At 41.2% G+C, this 24845-nt stretch overlaps 1 protein-coding gene and 1 pseudogene across 1 annotated transcript in view; both read right to left on the bottom strand.

Moving 5' to 3' along the window:
* The window catches only part of IP6K1 (inositol hexakisphosphate kinase 1), a 67363-nt gene that overhangs the window by 10084 nt on the left and 32434 nt on the right, over nt 1-24845 (bottom strand). Inside the window, exon 2 of the mRNA XM_065885006.1 lies at nt 8375-8725. Within this exon, the coding sequence (XP_065741078.1) occupies nt 8375-8597 (223 nt within the window). The 5' untranslated portion in view covers nt 8598-8725. The remainder of the gene's footprint in view (nt 1-8374; nt 8726-24845) is intronic.
* Nucleotides 4077-4740, bottom strand: LOC136128953 (aminoacyl tRNA synthase complex-interacting multifunctional protein 2 pseudogene; annotated as a pseudogene).

Genomic DNA, 24845 nt, shown 5'->3' with positions numbered 1-24845 from the left:
CATTTTTAAGATTGGCTTAAACACAGAGAATTACATTTGGGTAGAGGTTTTCGGGGTTTTTTTTAATATACTTTTTTTTTTTTACTTTTAAAAATTGTGGTAAAAACATATTTATCATAAATTTGTCACTTTAACCATTTTTAAATGTAAAATTCAGTGGCATTAAGTACGTTCACAATGTTGTATAACCACTTTCGTTACCTATTTCCAGAACTTTTATATCACCTCAAACAAAATCTCTATACCCATTAAATAACTCCCCATTTCCCTCTCACCTGAACCCCTGGTACCCTCTAATCTACTTTCTGTCTCTACAAATTTGCCTACTGTAGATATTTCATACAAGTGGAATCATGTAATGTTTGTTCTTTGAGGTCTGGCTTATTTCACTTAGCATAATGTTTTCAAGGTTCATCCACCTTGTAACACGTGTCAGAACTTCATTTGTTTTTAGGGCTGAATACTCTCCCAGCTTAAATATATGCCACATTTTGTTTATCTGTTTGTCTGTTCAACCCAATCAAACACTTGGGTTGTTTCCACCTTTTGTCTATTGTAAATAATGCTTCTGTGAGTATCACAAGTATCTGTTTGAGTCTCTATTTCCAATTCTTTTGAGTATATACCTAGGAGTGGAATTGCTGAATCATATGGTAATTCTGTGTTTAACTTTTTGAGGAACTGTCCAACTGTTTTTCCATAGTGGCTGTACCATTTGACATTCTTACCAGCAATGTTCCTATTTCTCCATATCTTTGCCACTCTTTCTTTCTCCCTTCCTTTCTTCCTGTCTTCCTTCCTTCCTTTCTTTTCCTTCTTTCTTTTCCTTCTTTCTTTTAATGTATTTTTATTTATTTATTCAAATTAATTTTTATCGGAATATAGTTGCTTTACAATGTTGTATTAGTTTTCTTTCTTTTTAATAGCCATCCACTGGTTGTGAGTAGTCTCTATTGTGGTTTAGATTTGCATTTCCCTAATGACTAATGATGCTGATTATCTTTTCATGTGCTTATTGGCCATTTGTGTATCTATTCTGGAGAAATGTTTATTCAACTCCTTTGACCATTTATGAATAGGGTTCTTAACTTTTTTTTTTTTAACATCTTTAATGGAGTATAATTGCTTTTGTTTCTTAACTCTTAATTGGCAAAAAGAGGTAGACTAGTTCTTAGAACTAGTTGTTTTTTACCTCAGGGCTTTTGTCTATGAGAGGAATGGAATGTCCTTTCCATTGTCCTTTGCCCACAGCTGCTCCTCATCCTTCAGTCCTTTAAGTCTCCCCAGACACTCCTTCCCTGATCATTCTATATCAAGGGCTCTGTTTTGGAAGCTTTATTATTTTCAATTATAGAACATGACTTATTTTATTCAAAGTACGTATCACAATCTATAATTGTTTTGTCTATAATTTGTTTATTCTTTGTTTCTCACACTAGCATGTAAGTTCCATAAAGGTATGGGCCTTTTTTGTCTTTTACGCTAATGAGCACAGGGCCTGGCATCTAGTAGATGCCTAAGTACTGGTAACAGAAAAATGAATGAGGCAAAGTTTTGAATAACTATACAGAAGCCTAGAACCTCATATTTAGTACTATTAAGAAGTAACACTTGGTCTTCCCTGGTGGCGCAGTGGTTGAGAGTCTGCCTGCCGATGCAGGAGACACGGGTTCGTGCCCCGGTCCAGGAAGATCCCACATGCCGCTGAGCGGCTGGGCCTGTGAGCCATGGCCGCTGAGCCTGCGAGTCCGTAGCCTGTGCTCTGCAACGGGAGAGGCCACAGCAGTGAGAGGCCCGCGTGCCACAAAAAAAAAAAAGAAGCAACACTTGGGATTTCCCTGGTGGCGCAGTGGTTAGGTGTCCAATGCAGGGGACATGGGTTTGATCCCTGGTCCGGGAAGATCCCATATGCCGCAGAGCAACTAAGCCCGTGCACCACAGCTGCTGAGCCTGAGCTCTAGAGTCCGCGAGCCACACTACAGAGCCCATGTGCCACAACTACTGAAGCCCACGTGCCTACAGCTCATGCTCCGCAACAAGAGAGGCCACCAATATGAGAAACCCGTGCACTGCAACAAAGAGTAGCCCCTGCTGGCCGCAAGTAGAGAAGGCCCGCACGCAGCAACAAAGACCCAACAAATTGAAATGAAATGGAATGGAATGGAATGAAATGAAATGAAATAAAATATTAAAAAAAAAAGAAGTTAACACTTGGTAACTACCACTGGTCATACTAAATAAATGAAAATCCCTCTTCAAACCTACTGCCAAAATATAAAATATTACTGGCATTTTTCCTTAGCTGAGTTTTAAAAATACCTGTACTTCTGGAAATAAAGAAATATATGTGTAATTGTGGGTTAGTATTAATAGATGTATTTTCTAAACCTGTGTGTTCGAAGGGGCTAAAGGCAAAGATATTCCAGTAGCAATCAGAACATCTAGCACCAAGATCTTGTTTTTTCTAAATACCATTCCTAAAAGGAAGAAGAGGTTGTTGCAGAAGTATTTGATTCCTGAATCGGGACACGAAAAATACAAGATGAGCTTCAAAGATCTTGCAGTAACTGAAAGTAAAGCAATAGTCAAAAATGATGGGGGGGGGGGCTTCCCTGCTGGCGCAGTGGTTAAGAACCTGCCTGCCAATGCAGGGGACACGGGTTCGAGCCCTGGTCTGGGAAGATCCCACATGCCGTGGAGCAACTAAGCCTGTGCACCTCAACTACTGAGCCTGTGCTCTAGAGCCCACGAGCCACAACTACTTAAGTCTGTGTGCCTAGAGCCTGTGCTCTGCAACAAGGGAAGCCACCACAATTAGACACCCATGTACCGCCACAAAGAGTACCCCCGCTCACTGCAACTAGAGAAAGCCCGCACGCAGCAATGAAGACCCAACACAGCCAAAAATAAATTAATTTTTAAAAAAAAGTTAAATCACCAGTAACAAGTTATGCACCTTGTGACATGATGAACCGAAGAGGACACAGGATCATTTCTATCGCCCCAAAATATTAGGTTGGCCAGAAAGTTCGTTCGGGTTTTCCTGCAACATCTTACAAAAACCTGTATGAACTTTCTGGCCAACCCAATATACAACCTCAATCTAATTCTGAGGAAAGATAAGACAAATCCAAATTTAGGGACAGTCTACAAAATAACTACTAGTACTTTTCAAAAGTGTTGAGGTCAGGACTTCCCTGGTGGTCCAATGATTAAGTATCCACCTTCCAATGCAGGGGTTTGATCCCTGGTTGGGGAACTAGGATCCCACATGCCGCAGGGCAACTAAGTACACATGCCACAACTACTGAGCCCAACTCTCTACAACTAGAGAGCCCACATGCCATGACTATAGAGCCCACGTGCTCTGGAGCCCGTGCGCCACAACTAGAGAGAAGCCCATGTGCCACAACAAAGATCCCGCATGCTGCAACTAATAAGACCCAATGCAGCCAAACATAAATAAATATTTTTTAAAAGGGGGGGGCTTCCCTGGTGGTGCAGTGGTTAAGAATCCACCTGCCAATGCTGGGGACATGGGTTCAAGCCCTGGTCCAGGAAGATCCCACATGCCGCAGAGCAACTAAGCCCATGTGCTACAACTACTGAGCCTGTACTCTAGAGCCCATGAACCACAACTGCTGAGCCCACGTGCCACACTACTGAAGCCTGCGCACCTACAGCCCATGCTCCACAACAAGAGAAGCCACCGCAATGAGAAGCCCGCGCACCGCAATGAAGAGTAGCCCCCCACTCGCCACAACTAGAGAAAGTCCGTGCGCAGCAACGAAGACCCAATGCAGCCCAAAATAAATAAATTTGTAAGTGGAAAATCAGCCAAAATTTGAATAAAATGTACGTATTAGTTAATAGTATTATACCAATGTTCCTTTCCTAGCTTTGGTAATTATAAATTATACTATGGTTATATATTTTTTAATGATGCTTTTGCTTATTGATACTAGACTACCAGCCTAAGTAAAGACTCTGATTTTAGTATAAGTCTCTTTAGTAACAATCGGCATGAAACAGCATCATACTTAAAATCTAAACCCTTTAAAATCAGGTACTGAAATTCACTTAAGGAACTTAAGGGCAGTGTTAAAAAGGGCCAGGTTTTTACAGGTCCTCATCCACTTCTGCACGTTGGCTGGCACCATCACACTGCAGCCTCCTGTCTGCTGGAGAACAGACCACAGCACAATTTCTGCCACAGTGAGTTCATTCCCAAGAAGCCAGGAGCTCTTCCCAAAAGCTGAATTCATGGAGCAGAACACACTGGCTTCCCTCTTCTAGCTGAAAAATAGCTCTATCTACCCAGCTATCTAAGGGTTAAACTTACAGCATTATGCTTCTGGCCAAACAGAAAATGTGCATGTTCCCTTCTCCTTCAATGGGATACATCATTTGGATACTGAACTTCATCTGAGTCTTTAGCACATTCTTCCAAATTAAGAGTAAATCCCAGCACTTAAGAAGGTTTTCTAGTGTGCTCTTGACTACTGAATGTATGTGAACAGTAGAGAGGACTCTAGTGGTCACAGAGCAGCCAGTGCAACACAAGCAGAGAGAGGGGAAGGGAGGGGTGGCTGGGTTTGTGTTGATCAAGATGTCTTTCAGTGCCCTGTAGTCTCTTCCAAACACTGAATTTAAGCCCAATGCATTGGTAGCTAAAGCAGTGGGTTCATCAGCTTGGATTATGTTGGTAATATCCAAATCCACATCTGGCATCTGAATCATCTTGGAGAGACCATCGACTACAGCTTTCAATTCATGATACTTTAGAATATCACCTTGGTGGAAAAAATAAAGTATCTTTTTTTTTTTTTTTTTAAATAAAGTATCTTGGCGGAACTCAAGAGGTTGAAGACTCTTCCTGCATCTAGCACGGGGCTGATGGTCCTGCCATGCATACTGGGGAGCCAGTACGTGCATCTACACAGAGAGGTGAGCCACACAATGACAGGGCTTTACTTGGTACATCGGTATCATGGGACCATTAGAGGAACTCTTATTATTTTTGCAACTTTTCTGTCATTTTAAATTTATTTCAAAATAAAAAGTAAATGACTTCCCTGGCGGTCTTGTGGTTAAGATTCCATACTTCCACTGCAGGTGGCATGGGTTTGATCCCTGATCAGGGAACCAAGATCCCACATGCCACGCGGTACAGCCAAAAACAAAACAAAAAAAGGTAAAAACCCTATAGTATCAGTCTTTGAAATACATGAATTGGACCCATCATATCTTCCATTTTCTCTGAATAAACTGGACTTCATTTGACTTAAAAAGAAGAGATCAATTTTAGTTTAGTTGTATTTTTGAGAAAGTGTATTTATTCTTCCCTAGTGAAAATGCAGCCTGAGGGAAAAAAAATCAGGTAGATACTAAGGATTTGCTATGGCTTTTAAAGACTTCTGTTCCCCAGTCTGAGAGAAGGTTGGGGGAAAAACTGAACCAATATATGACTGACAATCCTTCCCTGGGTGGCACCTTGAAATTCTAACTTGTTCCAATTCTGGTGGTTGTGATTTAGAAAACATTTCTTTGGAGCCAGGGGCTCAACTCCATTTTAAGTGTTTTTTTTTTTTTCCCTGAGCATCAGAAGAACTCCATGAGCTAACAGGGCTTGTAGTTCTCTTTCTGGTTTTGGCATATTTATAGCAGAAGATTTGGCCATGGATGTGTTGAGTGTGGATAAGTAGGTAGCTAAAGCTACATTTATAAAGCATTTATAACTGTTGTTTCTTAGCCACTTAGAGACAGCAGTGTGTGTGATTCTGGCTTCTCTCTCGTTTTGCAGCCTTAGAATATTTATTCCTCCAAATTTGATATTATTCTGATTCTGTTTTGAAAATAATAACAAACCATACAATTCAAAACTGCACAAAGGAGTTGAACAGACATTTCTCCAGAGAAGATACACAAATGGCCAATGGCACATCAACATCATTCATTAATCATTAAGAAAATGCATATCAAAACAAAACAATGAGACACCACTTCACACCTACTAAGGTGGCTATAATTTTTTTTTTTAATGGAAAACAAGGGTTTGTAAGGATGTGGAGAAATAGGAACACTGTTGGTAAGAATGTCAAATGGTACAGCCACTATGGAAAACAGTTTGACAGTTCCTCAGAAAAGTTAAACACAGAATTACCATATGATTCAGCAATTCCACTCCTATATACTCAAAAGAATTGGAAACAGAGACTCAGATAAATACTCACAGAAGCATTATTCACAATAGGCAAAAGGTGGAAACAACCCAAGTGTCCATCAACAGATGAACGGATAAACAAAATGTGGCATATATTTACACTGGAATAGTATTCAGCCATAAAAACAAATGAAGTTCTGACACATGCTACAAGGTGGATGAACCTTGAAAACATTATCCTAAGTGAAATAAGCCAGACCCAAAAGGAGAAACGTTACATGATTCCACTTGTATGAAATATCTACAATAGGCAAATTTGTAGAGACAGAAAGTAGATTAGGGGGTACCAGGGGAGGTGAGAGGGAAATGGGGAGTTATTTAATGGGTATAGAGATTTTGTGATGCTGTAAAAGTTCTGGAAATAGATAATAGTAATGGTATATAACACTGTGAATGTATTTAATGCCACTAAATTATACACTTAAAAATGGTAAATTTTGCTGTACAGCAGAAATGAACAAACATCATAAATCAATTATACTTCAATTAAAAAAAAAGACAAGGTGTGTCCACTTAAAAAAATAAAGGTTAAACTTTATGTTACGTGGACTTCCCTGATGGTGCAGTGGTTAAGAATCCACCTGCCAATGCAGGGGACACAGGTTCGAGCCCTGGTCCGGGACGATTCCACATGCTGTGGAGCAACTAAGCCCGTGCGCCACAACTACTGAGCCTGCCATCTAGAGTCCACGCACTAACTACTGAAGTCTGTACACCTAGAGCCCGTGCTCCGCAACAAGAGAAGCCACCGCAATGCGAAGCCTGTGCAACGCAACAAAGAGTAGCCCCCGCTCACCGCAGCTACAGAAAACCTGCGCACAGCAACGAAGACCCAACGCGACCAAAAATAAATAAATAATTTAAGAAATGTTTATGTTATGTATATTTCAGCACAATTAAAGATTTAAGGAAACAAAAGTCAATACCAATATGGATTGGTTTTTCTAAATCGAGGATCCCCCAAGTAAAGGATGGTACAAACATGACTGAATTCATACTGCTTTGGAAAAGTTATAAAACAGAACACAGGGGCTTCCCTGGTGGCACAGTGGTTTAGAATCCGCTTGGCCAACACGGGGGACACAGGTTCGAGCCCTGGTCCTAGAGGATCCTACATGCCAGGGAGCAACTAAGCCCATGCGCCACAACTACTGAGCCTACGCTCTAGAACCCTCGAGCCACAACTACTGAAGCCCACACGCCACAACTACTGAAGCCCATGCACCTAGAGCCCGTGCTCAGCAACAAGAGAAGCCACCACAATGAGAAGCCCACGCACTGCAACGAAGAGTAGCCTCTGCTCACTGCAACTAGAGAAAGCCCTTGCACAGCAACAAAGACCCAATGCAACCAAAAATAAATAAATTAGATAAATAAATTAAGAAAAAAAAACAGAACACAGGGAATTCCCTGGCGGTCCAGTGATTAGAACTTGGTGCTTTTACTTAGTGGTCCAGGTTCAATTCCTGGTCAGAGAACTAAGATCCCGCAAGCCATGTGGCACAGCCAAAACAAAACAAAGAACAGAACACAAAAAACATAACTTACAACATGAGGGGCAATCATAAAAGTATATAAACATAGTGACAAAAATCAGATTTGAAAATCAAGTACCTTAAATTCTGGTATATATTCACGGGGTTCTAGTCTATAAAGTTAATTTACATTTTAAAACAGATTATTTTTCCTTTAAAAGTTAGGACCCTCCAGGCCCCAATCCTTCTGTAGATTTCTTACCATCAATTCATCCCCCAGCACATACATACACAAGCTCCACAGAGCCTCCTCGCCAGCTGTCTCATCGCCTTAGCCTGGAAAGCATCCAATTCTTCCTCCTCTGGGACCAGATAAGTGCTGCCCCTTCTCTCCTAGACCATTCCAGCAAACAGGGAAACCTCCTTGACAACAGCATGCTCTTCACCAATGGGACTTAATGCTGTGAATTCTTCTCAGGTTTACCTATCAATGAATTCAATTTTCAAGATCTAAAGACCTTGCTGATGGTTTCAGCTTCAAATTTTGCTTAACAAAGTGACTCTGCTGCTTTGAGACAACAGAGACCTACAATCACACCACATGGCCATCAGAACAAGGAAAACTGAGCTGAGGGCCTATAAGCTGCTGCCGTCTCCAAACTGGCCAGTGACTGACCTTTGTACTCAGGGGTGAACTCCTTCATTTCGGGAGGGAGGGACTCGTAGAAGCGCTGCTCCCGGGAGATGAGGGGCTTGCACACAGTGTGGTCGTCGTAGCGCATCATGCTGCTGTGTCCGCCCACCTGGTGGATGAAGGGCTCCAGGAGGACTCCCCGGTCTCCGGCCCGACTTGCGTTCTTGCCATACTGCCCCACTTCCATGGTTTGACAAACACACATTGCGTTGGGGGCCAGTTGCACACTGAGAGCAGAGGATGCAGCACATGAGCCAGGAAAGGAGAGCTAGGTAGAAGGTCCTGGCGAGCTGAAAACCAACGGTCAGAGTCTGTTCAGCTTATTCTTCTCTCCTAACAGAGGGAAGAGAGGAAAAGAGGGAATCAAAACACCAGGCAAGCCACAGTTTCCCTGGAGTTCACAGAATATCCACTCCTGAGGAAAAACAGGGATTCTGTCTTGTTCCCTGCTATGTGTTCCCCAGTAAGTACAACACTGCCTGATGCATGAGAGGTAGCTGAGTCAATTTTTGTTGAATGATGTAATTTTGGTCTCTTCCATCCGTCTTTTTATGCACAGAAGCCCATATTCTCTTCCTTTCCTAGTTCTCAGATCCCTTCTAAGTTCTCTAAAGGGTTTGATTTTAGAGCTACAGTATGTTATAGCCATCAGGAAGGCAACTATCCCTGTTCACTTCACATTCAGTTAAGAGCTCAAGAAAAAAACAGAAAGCAACACCAACTCACTCTGTTTGGATTTCTCACAATACTCAGTACTGGTAAGGGTCTCTCCCTGACTCAAAGGAAGGGTTTTTGCCTGAGAAATCAGGTCACTCTAGATTCCCAACTTTTCTGCTGAAGGTGCCAAGGACCAGACAGGGAAAGCCATTCCTTCCTGAGTTGCAGAAGCATAAAAAGGTTTTGTTTTGGGACTTCCCTGGTGGTCCAGTGGGTAAGACTCCGTGCTCCCAATGCAGGGGGCCTGGGTTTGATCCCTGGTGGGGGAACTAGATCCCACATGCATGCCGCAACTAAGAGTTCACATGCCAGAACTAAGAAGACCACGTGCCGCAACTAAGATGTCTGCAAGCCGCAACGAAAAAACATGCCGCAACGAAGATCCCACATGCCACAAATACGACCTGGCACAGCCAAAATAAATAAATAAATAGTTTTTTAAAATGTTTTGTTTTTCTGAAAGGAATTTAGGCTTCATATTTCTTCTACTTTAAATCTATGGCCATCAATTTATGACCATGTCTAGCACCACAGAGCTTCCCTTTCTGTTTGACTCTAAGGACAAAGAAAAGCTCTTTGTACTTAAATAACCTCCTTTTAATGTCAGTCTTCTCTCAAGAAAGTTAATATAGTGGGCAACTTAATACTGAATATATTTAAAAAACTAGGAATGTAGTAGGTAGCGGGGGTGGGGGAGGGAAGGATTGGGAGTTTGGGATAGCAGAGGCAAACTATCATATATAGAACAGATAAACAAGGTCTTATTGTACAGCACAGGGCACTATATTCAATATCCTGTGATAAACCATAATGGAAAAGAATATGAAAAAGAACATGTATATATATGTATAACTGAGTCACTTGGCTGTACAGAAGAAATTAACACAACATTGTAAATAAACTATACTTCAATAACATTTTAAAAAAATTAAAAAGGAATGTAGTAGGCAAGACAACATCTGAAAGATCAAGACTAAAAAAGAAAAAGAAAATATAGAGTAGAAATATGCTTTTATCTGCAAGAGATAATAAACTGTTTTTTTTTTTGAACCTCATAATTATGGGCAAAATGAGCTATACAAGAACACTGTTGCAAAACTGCAAAATTTTCTTAATCCAAAGCTGCCCAGGAAACTATGTTCTATTTCACCACTATCAACAAAAATAAATTATTCTCCATTCCCGCTCCCACAAACAGATCAGCACCACTTTAAAACTATTCATTTTTTAGTCCTCCTTCAGGATAAGGCAACTCCCTGCCCCAGGGAGTTTTCTGAGACTCCATTCTCTTGAAACAAGAGTTCGATGTACACCTCTGAGACTCCTACGGCACCCTGTGCCAACTCTAAGGCAGCAATAAATCACTGTACTGTCATCTATTTTGTCATCTGTCACCACCACCAAACCATTCTCTCTTAACTCCATCTAGGATCCAAGGCATTTCCTGGCACACGGCAGTACTCAAAATAAGGTTTGTTAGAATGAATTAAAATAATTCCAGGAAGAGGACCACAGTGAGTAAAAGCACAACGATATGAAAATAAAATATGAAAGCACACTGGCAGTGCTTAGGGCAGAAAGCGGGGGCAGGAAGCAATTGCGGAAGGCTTATCTCAGGGTTCCTAGAGGTGCCCACTGTGGCAGTGGACTCTAGTTAGCAATGTCAATCGGCTCCTGCCCTGGCTCCTCTTCACCCTGGGATTGCCTCTGACCACAGATGGGATACCAAGAAGGTGCCAGACTTTCTAGCCTGGGTCAGTGGGTATCTGGTTTAGGAGAGGGGTCAACAGTGCCAAGTGCCCCAGAAGAGTTGGACATTAGGGCCATTCCCTGGACTCTGAGAGATCCGTGGCATCCTCTGCAGCCCCCATAGGACTGAAAGGAAGAAGTTCAATCTCCAGTCAGATGTAGACTTTTGATATTTTGTTTCCCCTTGATGTCTACATAAAATCATGGTACTGTTTTTGTGTTTGAAATATTTTCTTAGAAGTAAACATGTAAAATATACCACATTTCTGTAGCTCTGATTTGGCATTTCTTTTTAAATAAACTGGGAACCTGAAAAAGTGTAAGTGCCCAGAACTCTCTCAACCTCTGTGAAGCCCTGGCCTACAAGGTGTGGAGCCTTGTATGTCACTTGAAGGAAGAAACTTCAAGTTTCCTCATGAAGACATGCCCACTGCCAACCCTGTGGGATATGCTGACATAGGTGAAGGGCTTGGGCTTGACTCACCTACCGCCCAGCCTTGAAAGTTCTGGAAATAGCAAAAGCTCTGACTCTTTTTGATAAACAACCAGAGGTCGTTCCTGAAGGCTGGTGTCCACCAAGGCCTGCTGTAAAAACCGTGGACTGAGAGGGCTATGGATGATGGTGTCTGTCTCCACTATTCCTTTCCTAATAGAGTCCCAATCTTGTTCAGGCAGCCAAACCTCAAGGGAATGTGAAATTCCATTCTAGCTCAGGGAGAATCTTGAACAGTACCTCAGTTCTTACGAGCTTATTTAGGAAAAAGCATGTGACTCTCTTCTTCCCAATGAGATGAGGAGAAGTTGGCCAGGGATTCTCTGGGAAAAGATACCTTGCTCTTAACACGAGAGAGGGGTACCTCCTCTTTCTCAGGATATTATTCTGTCTGCACGTGATATCGGAGACTACTGCAGCCACCCTGTAACTCTAAAAGATACTTGCCTAAGACAAGGCCAACATGCTGAGCATACAGAACAGGAAATAAAAATCAGGGCCCATGATGCTGTCACTAAAGTACTGGATATCCTGTTACGTAACAAAAATAAATTTCCCTTTATGCTTTAAGCCAGTCACATTAGGATGTTCTGTCACTTGCAGTCAAAACCATCATAAATGAAAGGACAGAAATAGTTGCATCAAAATCCCCAGATCTCCAGTTAATACACTTTGCACATAAAGAGGTCACTAACTGTTTTCTGATGACAACAAGGAAACTTCCAACAAATGAAGAACAAGCTCTTTCACTAATGACAAAGGGCATATTCTCCATAAGCCCCAAAATGAAAAATGTTGCTCTATAATCTTTAAAGTGTCCCTGAAGGCAGAGAATGTGAATTATGTCTGGTCCATAGCGCTGGTACCAAGATACTAAAAAAGAACCTGACCAACAGAAAATTCATTCTCTCATATGTAGAAATGAACCTGTCCAAATATCCAAATAATTAGTTTAGAACTGATTCTACTATGCTTCAACAGGAGGCAGACCATAAAAGAAATTGATACTCTTGCCACTTCAGGACCTTACTGCTCATTATTTTTTTTTTTTTACAAACGGATCTAAATACCATGTAGTCAATAAATCATATTTCCCAGAGTGTAATTAATTCTCAAAGATTTTGCAGACTGTGCTCTGCAAATACATTGACCTGATTTCAAGTAGTTTATGCCATTCAAGATGTCAATAGCTTCTGCAGTCTTTTCTAGACTTGAGAAACTACTAGCATAAAGAAAAACCTGTGGGGACTTCCCTGGTGGTCCAGTGGTAAAGAATACGCCTTCCAACGCAGGGGACACGGGTTCAACCCCTGGCTGGGGAACTAAGGTCCCACATGCCGCAGGGGAACTAAGCCCATGCACCACAACTACTGGGTTCGTGCGCCTCAACCAGAGAGGCTGTGTGCTGCAAACTACAGAGCCCAGGCACTCTGAAACCCACGCGCCACAACTAGAGAGAGAAAACCCACATGCCACAACTAGAGAGAAGCCGACGCACCACAACTGGAGAGAAGCCCGCGTGCTGCAACGAAAAGATCCCACATGCTGCAATAAGACCTGACGCAGCCAAAAAAATAAAGAAGGGACTTCCCTGGTGGGGCAGTGGTTAAGAATCCGCCAGTCAATGCAGGGGACATGGGTTCAAGCCGTGGTCCAGGAAGATCCCACATGCCGCGGAGCCACTAAGCCTGTGCGCCACAACTCTGAGCCTGCGTTCTAGAGCCCACGAGCCACAACTACTGAGCCCGCGCACCTAGAGCCTGTGCTCCACAACAAGAGAAGCCAATGCAATGAAAAGCCTGGTGGCTACAACAGAGTAGCCCCTGCTCGCCGCAACTAGAGAAAGTCCACACGCAGCAACAAAGACCCAACGCAGCCAAAAATAAATAAAATTAAAAAAAATTTTTCGAAATAAAGAAAACATATAAAAACAAAAATATATAAAAAAAGAAAAACTTGTGAATTCTTTAAAAGCTACAAAGTATCAAAAATATCACATAACAGCAATCATGAGGGACTCTGGTTTCACTGCCATGGGTTTCACTGTTAGTTTTTTCTTTCTTTCTTTTTTTTTTTTGAGGTACGCAGGCCTCTCACCGTTGTAGCCTCTCCCGTTGCGGAGCACAGGCTCCGGACGCGCAGGCCCAGCAGCCATGGCCCACAGGCCCAGCCACTGCGCAGCATGTGGGATCTTCCCAAACCGGGGCACGAACCCGTGAACCCTGCAACGGCAGGCGGACTCTCAACCACTGCACCACCAGGGAAGCCCTCACTGTTAGTTTCTGAACTAAAAACAAACCAAAAATAAAACTCCCTGCCAGAATATGTTTTTGGTTTGGTTTGGTTTTGTAAACAAAACTCCAAAGGTTTTCCCTGGGGAAAACTTTATACATGGTACTCTTTTTCCCTATGTGGCATCTTAGACCTGCATCACTACAGAAATCATGGCCAAGTTTCACTTTTCTGTGTAGATGTGTTCCCATGTAAATATGTTTCCAAGTTACCTGTCTTGTCTACTTCCCAGGTAACATAAAGAATTTTCTCTGGAAAGGTGGAACTCCTACAGATACAGACCTCTATGCTGGCAAGCATTGGTTTCCTGGGTGTCAAGGAAAGGAATGAAGAATAGTGCTTGAAAATTACAAATTAGCCACTTTTTTCCCCCTATTTTTTGGCCATGCTGTGTGGCATGCGGGATCTTAGTTCCCCAGCCAGGGATCGAACCCGTGCCCCCTGCAGTGGAAGCGTGGTGTCTTAACCACTGGAAGTCCCAGGGAGTCCCACAAAATAGCCACTTTAATTCCACTTCTCAGACCAGGGAAGTCCCACAAAAGAGCCACTTTAATTCCACTACTCAGACAGACCCAGGAACCATACAGTGTGGAGGAACTTGTGAGCTGCTATCCCAGTTTCTAAGACCAGCAGAAAGCTGGCATTTATTAAAAGCATCTCCAGGACGCAAAGAGGCTCCCACTTTCCCCAGTCATCCCAATGGCCCTTTTCTGTGACTGACAAACATGCAGAAGTGAAAAGCAATTGCAATTAGTATTTAATTCCTACAGCCTAATTCTTTGACATGAAAATCTGTCTTTGACATGAAAATCTGAAGTGGCATTTGCCCGGATTCAGAGTTGAAGGGAAATGTACTATTCTCCTTCCTCTCTACACCTTTTTGTCCTTGGCATAAATAGGGCATTTCTCATTTTGGGGGCATTACGGAGTACTGAAAGGAAGTAATTACAAGGAGTTACATTCTTAGGGTTTTGAGAAGAATCCTTAGGAAACTGTCTTAATCCGTCTGGGCTACTGTAATAGAATACCATAGACTAGGTGGCCTATAAAAAAAAGAAATTTGTTTCTCACTGTTCCAGAGTCTGGGAAGTTCAACACCAAGGCAATGGCAGGTTTGATGTCCGATGAGTAACTGTGTCCTCACATGGTAGAAGGGATGAAAGGGCTCTCTGGGGCCTCTTTTATAAGGGCATTAATTCCATTCATGAGGGCTCCACCCTCATGACCTAATCAGCCCCAAAGGTCCCACTTCCAAACACCATCACATTGGAAATTAGGTTTCAACATATGAATTTGTGAGGGACACAAATATTCAGTCTAGAGCAGAAATCAGAATCAGTGTTTTAAGTGCTGCCGCAAGAGTACCTGTTCACTCTTTTTCTGATGAGACTTCACCGTTTCTGCCATGACTAGATAGAATATTTGGTGAGGAAATCTTGTTTTTGTGAAAAGGAAACTGCCATTTTCTATGGAAATAGTTTGTAGCATTGTGTGTATTGGATTGAAAATTATTTTACTTTAAAATATTTAAAAATAAGAAAATTCCCATTGTGGAAACATGATACATTTCAGTATTTAATAGTAAAGCTCCTATCTGATTAACACAACCTTGAATAATGGAAATTAATCAAGAATATTATTTAATATTATGCATTAGAGTAGACAAGACCACTGTGTTCTGACTACCATGTCTATTCTTACTGGGTTGTTTGCACTGGGGTCTGAATCAGGTTCTAGGGGAGGCAGGAAAAGTATAGCACCAAGCTAGGCTTTGGAACGTTTGGCAAAATCATGTGGTGATTAAAATTGTATGACCCAGGACTTCCCTGGTGGTACAGTGGTTAAGAATCCACCTGCCAATGCAGGGGACACGGGTTTGAGCCCTTGGCCGGGAAGATCCCACATGCCACGGAGCAACTAAGCCTGCGGGCCTAGAGCCCATGTTGCACAACAAGAGAAGCCACCGCAACGAGAAGCCCGCACACAGCAACGAAGAGTAGCCCCTACTCGCCACAACTACAGAAAGCCCACGTGCAGCAACAAAGACCCAACACAGCCATAAATAAATAAATTTATTTATTATTTAAAAAAAAAAAAGACTGTGCCCAAATGAAAGGACCACTGGCTTAGCTTGTGGGGTTTTCAGTAATAGCTGCATTTTATTCAACACTGTCACCAGCCTCAGGAGCAGAGCAGAGGTCTAAATACTTGAGGAAAAGGAGCAGCAGACATTCTTCACAAATGTGGATGCTGGAGTAAGAGGGGCTTAAGTAGCAGCAATTCCCTCCATATATCCTGGTGACTGATGTTCAGAGAGGAAATAATGTAGTTTGTTTCAATCAGTTATTTTAGATCATTGGAAGTTTATATTAAAATGGTTAAAATTTTGTCAGCTTATGAGTGGACTGCTCCCCCAGAGGTCATGGAGTTCCACTGCTCTGCCTATGAATTTGTATACCACCAGCTACAGAAGTCTATATTTGTTTGTCCTTCATTTTCTTTAAAAAACTTTGGTTCCACATTTCACTGCATAAAATGGGAAGGAGGCTATTTTTAAGAAGAACTTGCTGAGATTCTGAAATTGAATTTTTTCCACTGGTGTACAGCAAGAAATGAAAATAAATTTGCACTTTAAAGACACTAGTTAACAATAGTTAGGTTGGCTTTCTGGTTATAGTTACTAACTCCTTGAACATACAACTGAACTCCGAAATGAATTATGTTCTAATTCAAGTAAAATAAAGTTTCTGATATTGCTGAAATTTATATATTAATTTGTTTTCCTTTTTCAAAGAAAAAGCTGTTGGTGAGGTAAAATGACTGTCAGGTGTTATTATGGCTTATAAATTAATAAATGGGATATTTAATTCTGTAAAAAAATTAAAATGGGTGAATTGTGGTATATTCATACAGTGGAATACTACAGAAAAATGAAAAAGAACCAACTACTGCTAAACACAACACAGATGAATCTCACGGGTGTGATGTAGCAAGAAAGAATCTAGACACAAAAGAGGTCATGTGGTGTGATTCTATTTATATGGAATTCAAAATTATGAAGACCACAACAGTGGTTTCTCTGGGAAAATACTAATTGAGAAGGGGCACGAAGGTAGAGGTGACACAGATGAGTACTATACACATCCACTGAGCTGTGTATAGCTTTACTATAAGTCAGGACTTAATAAAAAGGAAAAAAAAATCAATAGTAGTCTCCTATACTAGCAAAAAACAATTATAAAATGAAAACTGTTTAAATATATCCCATTTACAACAGCAACCAAAACTATATAAAGTACATATGAATCTTTAAAAATTATGACAAATAAAACTTTACTGAAGAACCTAAAAGAAGACATAAATACACCATATTCATGTCGGGGGGGGCTCGATATTGAAATATAATGCAATTTCAATAAAAATTCCAAGAGAGTTTTCTGACAAACTTGACAAGCTGACTTTATATTCATATGGAGGAGTAAAGACCAAGTAATGTAGCTAGACAGCAATGTCAAAGAGAAATGAAAGGGACTTCCCTGGTAGTCCAGTGGTAAAGAATCCGCCTTCCAATGCAGGGGACACAGGTTCAATCTCTGGTGGGGGAACTAAGATCCCACATGCCGCGAGGCAACTAAGCCCGTGCGCCACAACTACTGAACTCACGTGCCTCAACGAGAGAGCCCACGTGCCACAACTAAAGAGTAAACCTGCACGCCACAACTAGAGAAAAGCCCCGAGCCACAACAAAGAGCCCACGAGCTCTCAATGAAAGATCCTGGTGTCGTAACTAAGACTCGAGGCAGCCAAAAAAATAAATTAAATAAATATTTTTTTTTAAATGTTGAAACTTATTTTTTAAAAAAACTTAAAAAAAAAAAAAGAGTGGGGCTTCCCTGGTGGTGCAGTGGTTGGGAGTCTGCCTGCTAATGCAGGGGACACGGGTTCGAGCCCTGGTCTGGGAGGATCCCACATGCCTCGGAGCGACTGGGCCCATGAGCCACAACTACTGAGCCTGCGCGTCTGGAGCTTGTGCTCCGCAACGGGAGAAGCCGCGATAGTGAGAGGCCCGTGCACCGTGATGAAGAGTGGCCCCCGCTTGCCACAACTAGAGAAAGCCCTCGCACAGAAACGAAGACCCAACACATCAAAAATATATAAACTAATAAACTCCTACCCCCAACATCTTCTTTAAAAAAAAAAAAAGTTAAATTCTTACCTTCTGTGATAAGATGTATAGGTTAGTTCTAAAATGGATAAATCTATAAATAGTAATATGATATTAATTTAAAGAAAGAGTAATGAAAGACGACTTGCCCTCCCCAATAGCAAAGCTCTTTATGAAATTATAGCAATTAAGAAAGAGTAGGGCTTCCCTGGTGGTGCAGTGGTTGAGAGTCCGCCTGCCGATGCACGGGACATGGGTTCATGCCCCAAACCAGGAAGATCCCACATGCCGCGGAGTGGCTAGGCCCGTGAGCCATGGCCGCTGAGTCTGTGCGTCCGGAGCCTGTGCTCCGCAATGGGAGAGGCCACAACAGTGAGAGGCCCGCGTAACGCAAAAAAAAAAAAAAAAAAAAGTATATTTTGCAAAGGGAATCAAAGAGATCTTAGGAACACACATGGGAGAGTGTGTGTGTGTGTGTGTGTGTGTGCGTGTGTGTGTGTGCCTGAAGTAATATTTAATTTAAATAATATTAAATATTTAAATACCCATTATTCAATTGAAAAAGATGATCTACGTCATAAACAGGCTACATACAGATAAAATTCTATCCCTACCTCCAACAATAATCCAAAATAAATTCCCAACATATAAATGTGCAAAATAAAACTTGAAGGCAATAAATACAAAATTTAAATGCCTTTTGACAATAGATTAAGTAAAATTCCATAAGACATAAAACACACAAACCACAACAGGAAACACTGATAAGACGCCATTAAATATTTTTTTAATTTTAAAAGCTTTTATTGAAGTATAATCTACAAACCATAAAATTCACTTAAGTGTACAATGCAATTATTTTTAGTAAATTTACAGAGTTGTACAATTCCCACAACCCAATTTTAAAATATTTCTATCACTCCAAAAGATCCCTCATACCCACTTGCAATCCCCCCTTCCTACCACCAGCCACAATAAAATTATTTTTTGTATAAGAGAATCATAAGTGAAGATAAAACTCAAAGAAATGATATTTGCAATATTTATAATTAGCAATATTAGTAAACAATATATGAAGAACTCCTATAAATAAAAGTGGGGAAAAAAAAGAAAATGGAAAAAAAGAAAACACTCAGATGGCTAATAAACATGTGATAAGATGCCCCCCTTCACAAATACCAGAGGAATGCAAATTTAAACAGGAAACCATTTCAATTCTGTAAGATCAGCAAAAAACACAAAGTGTGAACATACCAAGCACTGGCAAACCGGGGAGAAATGGCTCCTCTCCTTCTGATTATGGTAACACAAAACCAAAGATCTGTACTCTCCACAACCCAGCACGTACCCAAGATGGCAGGTTCAAGGATGTTCACTGCAGCATTGTTATAACAGAAAAATGGGAAACGATTTAAATGTTCATCAATGGGCGAATGGATAAATGAATGGGTATATTCATAAACTGTATAGTACTGAATTAATAATCTACATATGTCAACATGAATACATTTCAAAACAAATTGGAAAAGCATGTTTGGAAAAATTTTTAGTATGCCATCACTGTAAATTTTTAATACATAAAACAGTATTATACATGAATTTATGGACACACATATGTATTAACGACAACAATGATATGGAATGGAAGAATGTGCATCAACTTTACAGGAGGAAAGGAAAGGAGGGGACTGGTATCTAGGAAGAAAAGGGAACTTCAGCTCTTTTAATAATTTTTAATTTCTTTTTAAAAAGTCTGAAACAAATATGGTAAAATGTTAACATTTTTTAATCTATGTGCCCAGTACACTAGTATTGTATTATTCCCTGAACTTATATTTCATTAAATAAAACAAAAAGCCTTCATAGTGCTAAAAGCCTGATGTCAATACACAGGACATGACAGGAGAAGAACATACTAGCAATGGTTCCCAAAGTGGAGTATGAATACCATCACAGTCCCCTGGAAATGGGAAAAAAATATTAGAACTCCTTGATTCGTTTTCTTCACTTGGCCTTCAAGCACCACACTCCCCTAATCTTCCTGTTACTCAATCTACTTTGCTGGTTCTTTCTCTTCTTCCCAGCCTAACGCTGGAGGCCTTGGGGCTCAGTCCTTGGTTCTCTTTTATCTAGCTACACTTTCAGTTCAGTCCTCTTTCTTAAACAACAAATTCATATATCCAACTGCCTATTTCATCTAGGAAGTTTAAATTTAACATTGCTGACAGAACTCATTTCCCCCCACCCCCAAAAAACCTCTCCACCTGCAGTCTTACCCATCCCCAGCTCCATTTTCACAGCTGTTCTCACAAAAATCCTGACAGGCATTCTAGATTCCTCTTTTTCTCTCAAACCCCATGATATCAGTAGGGTATCATGTAATCCTACTGAGTCTATCTTCAGAAGAAATCCAGATCCAACTACTTCTTACCATCTCTAATGCTATCACCTGGTGTGATCACCAACTGGTATCCAGCTTCTATCATGGCCTTCCTGCAATCTGTTCTCAACACAGCAGTCAGTGACTCTGTCAAACTGACAGTCAGAGCATGTGACTTCTCTGTTCAAAATCCTGCAATGGCTCCCATCTCACCCAACACCTTGCCATAACCTATAAGATCTGCATTCCTCCCCACCCCTATTTTCTCTCTTATTTGATTCCTACCCCTTTCCCCTTTGCTTATTACCTCACTCTGAGTCATACTGGCTAGACATACAGGAATATTCCTACTTTAGGGTCTTTGCACCAGCCATTCCTTCTGTCTGGACCATTCTTCCCCCAGATATCCAAGTGGCTAACTCCCTTACCTCCTTCAAAAATCTTGGCTCAGGACTTCCCTGGTAGTGCAGTGGTTAAGAATCCACCTACCAATTCAGGGGACAGGGGTTTGAGCCCTGGTCCGGGAAGATCCCACATGCTGTGAAGCAACTAAGCCCGTGCACCACAACTACTGAGCCTGAGCTCTAGAGCCCGCAAGCCACAACTGCTGAGCCCACGTGCCACAACTACTGAAGCCTGCACGTCTAGAGCCCGTGCTCCACAACAAGAGAAGCCACCGCAATGAGAAGCCTGCGCACCGCAGTGAAGAGTAACCCCACTCACCACTAGAGAAAGCCCGTGCGCAGCAATGAAGACCCAACGCAGCCAAAAAAAAATCTGTGCCCAAATGTCTCTCTCAATTAGGTCTACCCTAACCTCCCTAAGTTTAAACTGCAAACCCGCCTGGATGTTCCATCCCCCTTAATCTGCTCTACTTTTTCTTTTTTTCATGGCACTTATCCCCTTCTGACATGTTATATATTTTATTTATTGATAATGTCTGTGGTTTATTATTATTATGATGTCAGCTCCATGAAGGAAAGGCTCTTTGTTTTTTCACTATATTTTATCCAAACTGCCTGGAGCAGTGTCTGGCATGTGGTAGCCACACAATAAAAACAGCTGAATAAATGAATGTATGTATATGATTATATAACAGATGTGTACAGTAGGGTAAGTATACAACATATGAAAAATGTTTATAATAGGACAAGGTCTTTTTTTTTTTTTTTACTATTAGGATTGTAAATCAGAAAAGTTTACAGACTTCTAACCTAGGGCTACCAAACCCAGAACAAAGAGTTAACGTGCCTTTACAGAGAAGTATGTTGACCAAAGGATAGAATTCCAAACCAAAGAAATAAAAAGAATGCAAAATTCTGTGTTTTGACTCGAAAAAGAGTTGATATATGAAAGAAAAAGATGTTTAAATGTACCTGGATAAGAATGACAACAACAGAAACTAAACTAGATATGGAAGGAAAAAAGAATCATCCTATGAGGGAGGATGATTAGATCATTTTCATTAATGATACAAAAGAGAAACAAGGGGCAAGAAAATCAGGCAAACATACAGATAATCTCAATTATAAAGAATAAACCACATCAAAGAATTTGAACCAAATTTAGGAGATATAAGTAGTTTTGTTTGTTTTAATTCAACAACACAGCAAAGCTAGAAAGTGGCAATGAATAAAAGCACTGGCAAAGAAAGAGAAACTGCAATCAGATATAGTGGTGGATGAGGTCCAAACTATTTTAAGAACTAGGAAAGCACTGTCTTCACAGCAAGAGAAAGACAATACCTGGTCACCTACTTTGTTAGTCTGGCAAGCACAGACACACACCCAAAATGCAGACCAGCAGACATGCACTCTAAGGAGCTTGGTTAGAAGTAGAAATTCTGGGACGTCCCTGGCGGTCCAGCAGAAGACTCCGCGCTTCCAATGCAGGGGACTGGGGTTTGATCCCTGATCGGGGAACTAAGATCCCACATGCTGCGTGGTGCGGCCAAAAAAAAGAAAAAAGAATTGGAAATTCTGTGGCCAATGTATGTTTATAGCCTGAGATTAACCACTTGAGTTTGATATACAATCTTTTTGTAAAGAGAAGCATACTTAGTACCTTCACATTGAACAGGTATATTTGCAAATTTCCTCAAATTTTCATTAAAACTGGTTTAAAAATCCAGTATTTCTACTACCTCTTCTAAAATTAAATATACCCACTTAAGCACTAAAAGCATAATGACAAAGTATCACGCCCTTAAAAAAGCATATGAGGGCTTCCCTGGTGGCACAGTGGTTCAGAATCCTCCTGCCAATGCAGGGGACACAGGTTTGAGACCTGGTCTGGGAAGATCTCACTTGCCGTGGAGCCGCCTAAGCCCAATCACCACAACTACTGAGCCTGCGCTCTAGAACCCGCGATCCACAACTACTGAGCCCGTGTGCCACAACAGTTGTGGCTCGCGGGCTCCAGAGTGCATCCTCAGTAGTTGTGGAGTACAGGGCTTAGCGGCTCCGCAACACATGGGATCTTCCCAGACCAGGTCTCAAACCCCTGTCCCCTGCATTGGCAGGAGGATTCTTAACCACTGCGCTACCAGAAAGTCCTACTTAGTCTTTTAAAAGTCTTTTAAAAGTAATTTAAACTTGATAAGACAGGAATGCTACGTACAATTTTGGCAATAATGTATCTTTCATTTGTTTTTTACTCTCCGATACAATCCAAGGGAAAAACAGCAAAATCACTCGTAACTGAAAAGAACACAATGGACTGATAAGTCACTCTAACAGAAAAGAACAACACATAAAGCTCTGGTTGCATAGCTCTGGACTTTATGAAAACTAATTTCTAACTATTTCAGAAATAATAAGCTAATATGGACTCTAACAGGAAAAGATACTGAAATACTCTCAAATTCAAGGACAAAAAAACCCAAAACTACAGCTGAAAACTAACATGAAAGCATGTTTGTTCTCTGAAGCATATAAAATCAAGGGAACCTAATGCTTTCCGAAATTCAAGTCGATTAGTGCTTTTACGTATGAGACTGTAGGTACTGATATAGATTAGGTATATTTATGAGGGTGAAAGAGAACAATCCTCCTTCCTTCACCCCTAAGGACTGTTTCAAGCAGATGCTCACAAACCTCTCCTTTAAGGAAGACAGAAATATAGGCATCGTTCTTGAGGTAAGTATGGCTGCCAACCTGAGCCTGCCCTTCCAATCTACCAGGGACTGGGACATCCCTCACCTAGAAACCAGAAATATGTGCAAAGGCCTAGAGCAATCTGGGAGGTTTGAAAAAAGGAGAAGGGGGAAAAGGCTTAAAGGTATCTATTTTGTTTATCCTCAGAGAAGAGGAAGGACTGTTTAGACATCTTGGTCCTATCTAGGAGCAAGGGACACAGTGGCATCCTCCTGAGGACACCAGGCTGAGAGCAAACAGGGAGGAAAGGAAACTTGGCAGGATGCCTGAAATGTGCCAGCCCATCAAGAAACAGCCAGAACAGAATTAATTTAGGACAAAGAGAGAATCTAAGTAAAATCCAGTGAACCCCTTTCCTTTTTTTACTGTATTTCTAAAGATTAGAAACTTGTGCTTCCCCAGACATATATATATGTATGTATATGTGTATATATATACACTTTCTTTCTTTTTTCTTTTTTTTAGTGAAGATCCTTTTGAAAGTGTCTATTTCAACTTGCTCAAAAGAGTGTAAGTAAGGAGGTTTGAGGACAGAATTTTAAGAACACAGGTCCAAAGTGATATAGGGAAATCAAAACTAGAAAACACCACAAAGGGGAAACAAAGGCGCCCCATCCTTCTCACCAGAAACAGTGTCTGCTCACAATTTGTATGGGATTATTCTTTAACAAGAATCCAAAGAAATACCTGTGCTGTGACTAGTCAGTTCAGGCAAGCCATACCTGGATCAGGTAAGTCTCTGCCTAGCACAGTTAGAACTGAATACAAACATGGTCATACCTAGAAAGCACACATGTAATAGGATAGGAGAAGTGGTTCAAAAAGGAACACAAAACCAAAGAACACTTAAAATGAGACTGTCTAAAATGCTAATGTATGGAATGGGGAGCTTTCCAGACTTATTATCTCATACTACTGATCCCACTGAAGACCCAAAGCTGAAGACAGAAGCTTCTGCACAACTGAAAGATGCAAAGGAACAGTACAAGGCTTGTTCTAGCAACCTAGGTTCCTGACATGACTGGTAACTAGTTCCTTTTCTTTACTAGCATCCTATTGCAGCTCAACTAAAAGAGAAGCTGAGCACAGTGGAGGCAAGCTGACAGGACTGAGGCAGAAGTGAACACACCCTAAGGTGACTGGGAAACTGATGTAGACACCTCCCTACTTGAGATTTCCCCCCACCATAAAATTTTTTTTGAATAAAATCTGCTCTATTTCAGAAGAGAAACAAAAGAAAAATAATTCTTGTCACTCACCCAAATTTCAATTAGCTGTAACTCTGAGTTTATAACTGGAAGTCACTCCAGGTACAAATCTGCTACCTTGTACTAGTGATATTCACATGTGTCCTGTTAAAGAGGTAAAACATGGAAATAAAATCTCCTGTACCTAGGAGAGGTGAGGTCAAAGTTCTGGTCACAGCATTGAGCTTTTCAGATTACTTGGGGGCCTCATGTAGATCCCCCACCCCCTGCCATGAAAGATGACTACTAGCTTTA

Source organism: Phocoena phocoena, chromosome 10 (genome assembly GCF_963924675.1).
Source record: "Phocoena phocoena chromosome 10, mPhoPho1.1, whole genome shotgun sequence".
Taxonomy (NCBI): domain Eukaryota; kingdom Metazoa; phylum Chordata; class Mammalia; order Artiodactyla; family Phocoenidae; genus Phocoena; species Phocoena phocoena.
Note: the sequence above shows the minus strand (reverse complement) of the source record. Positions and strands in the feature narration are given on the sequence as shown.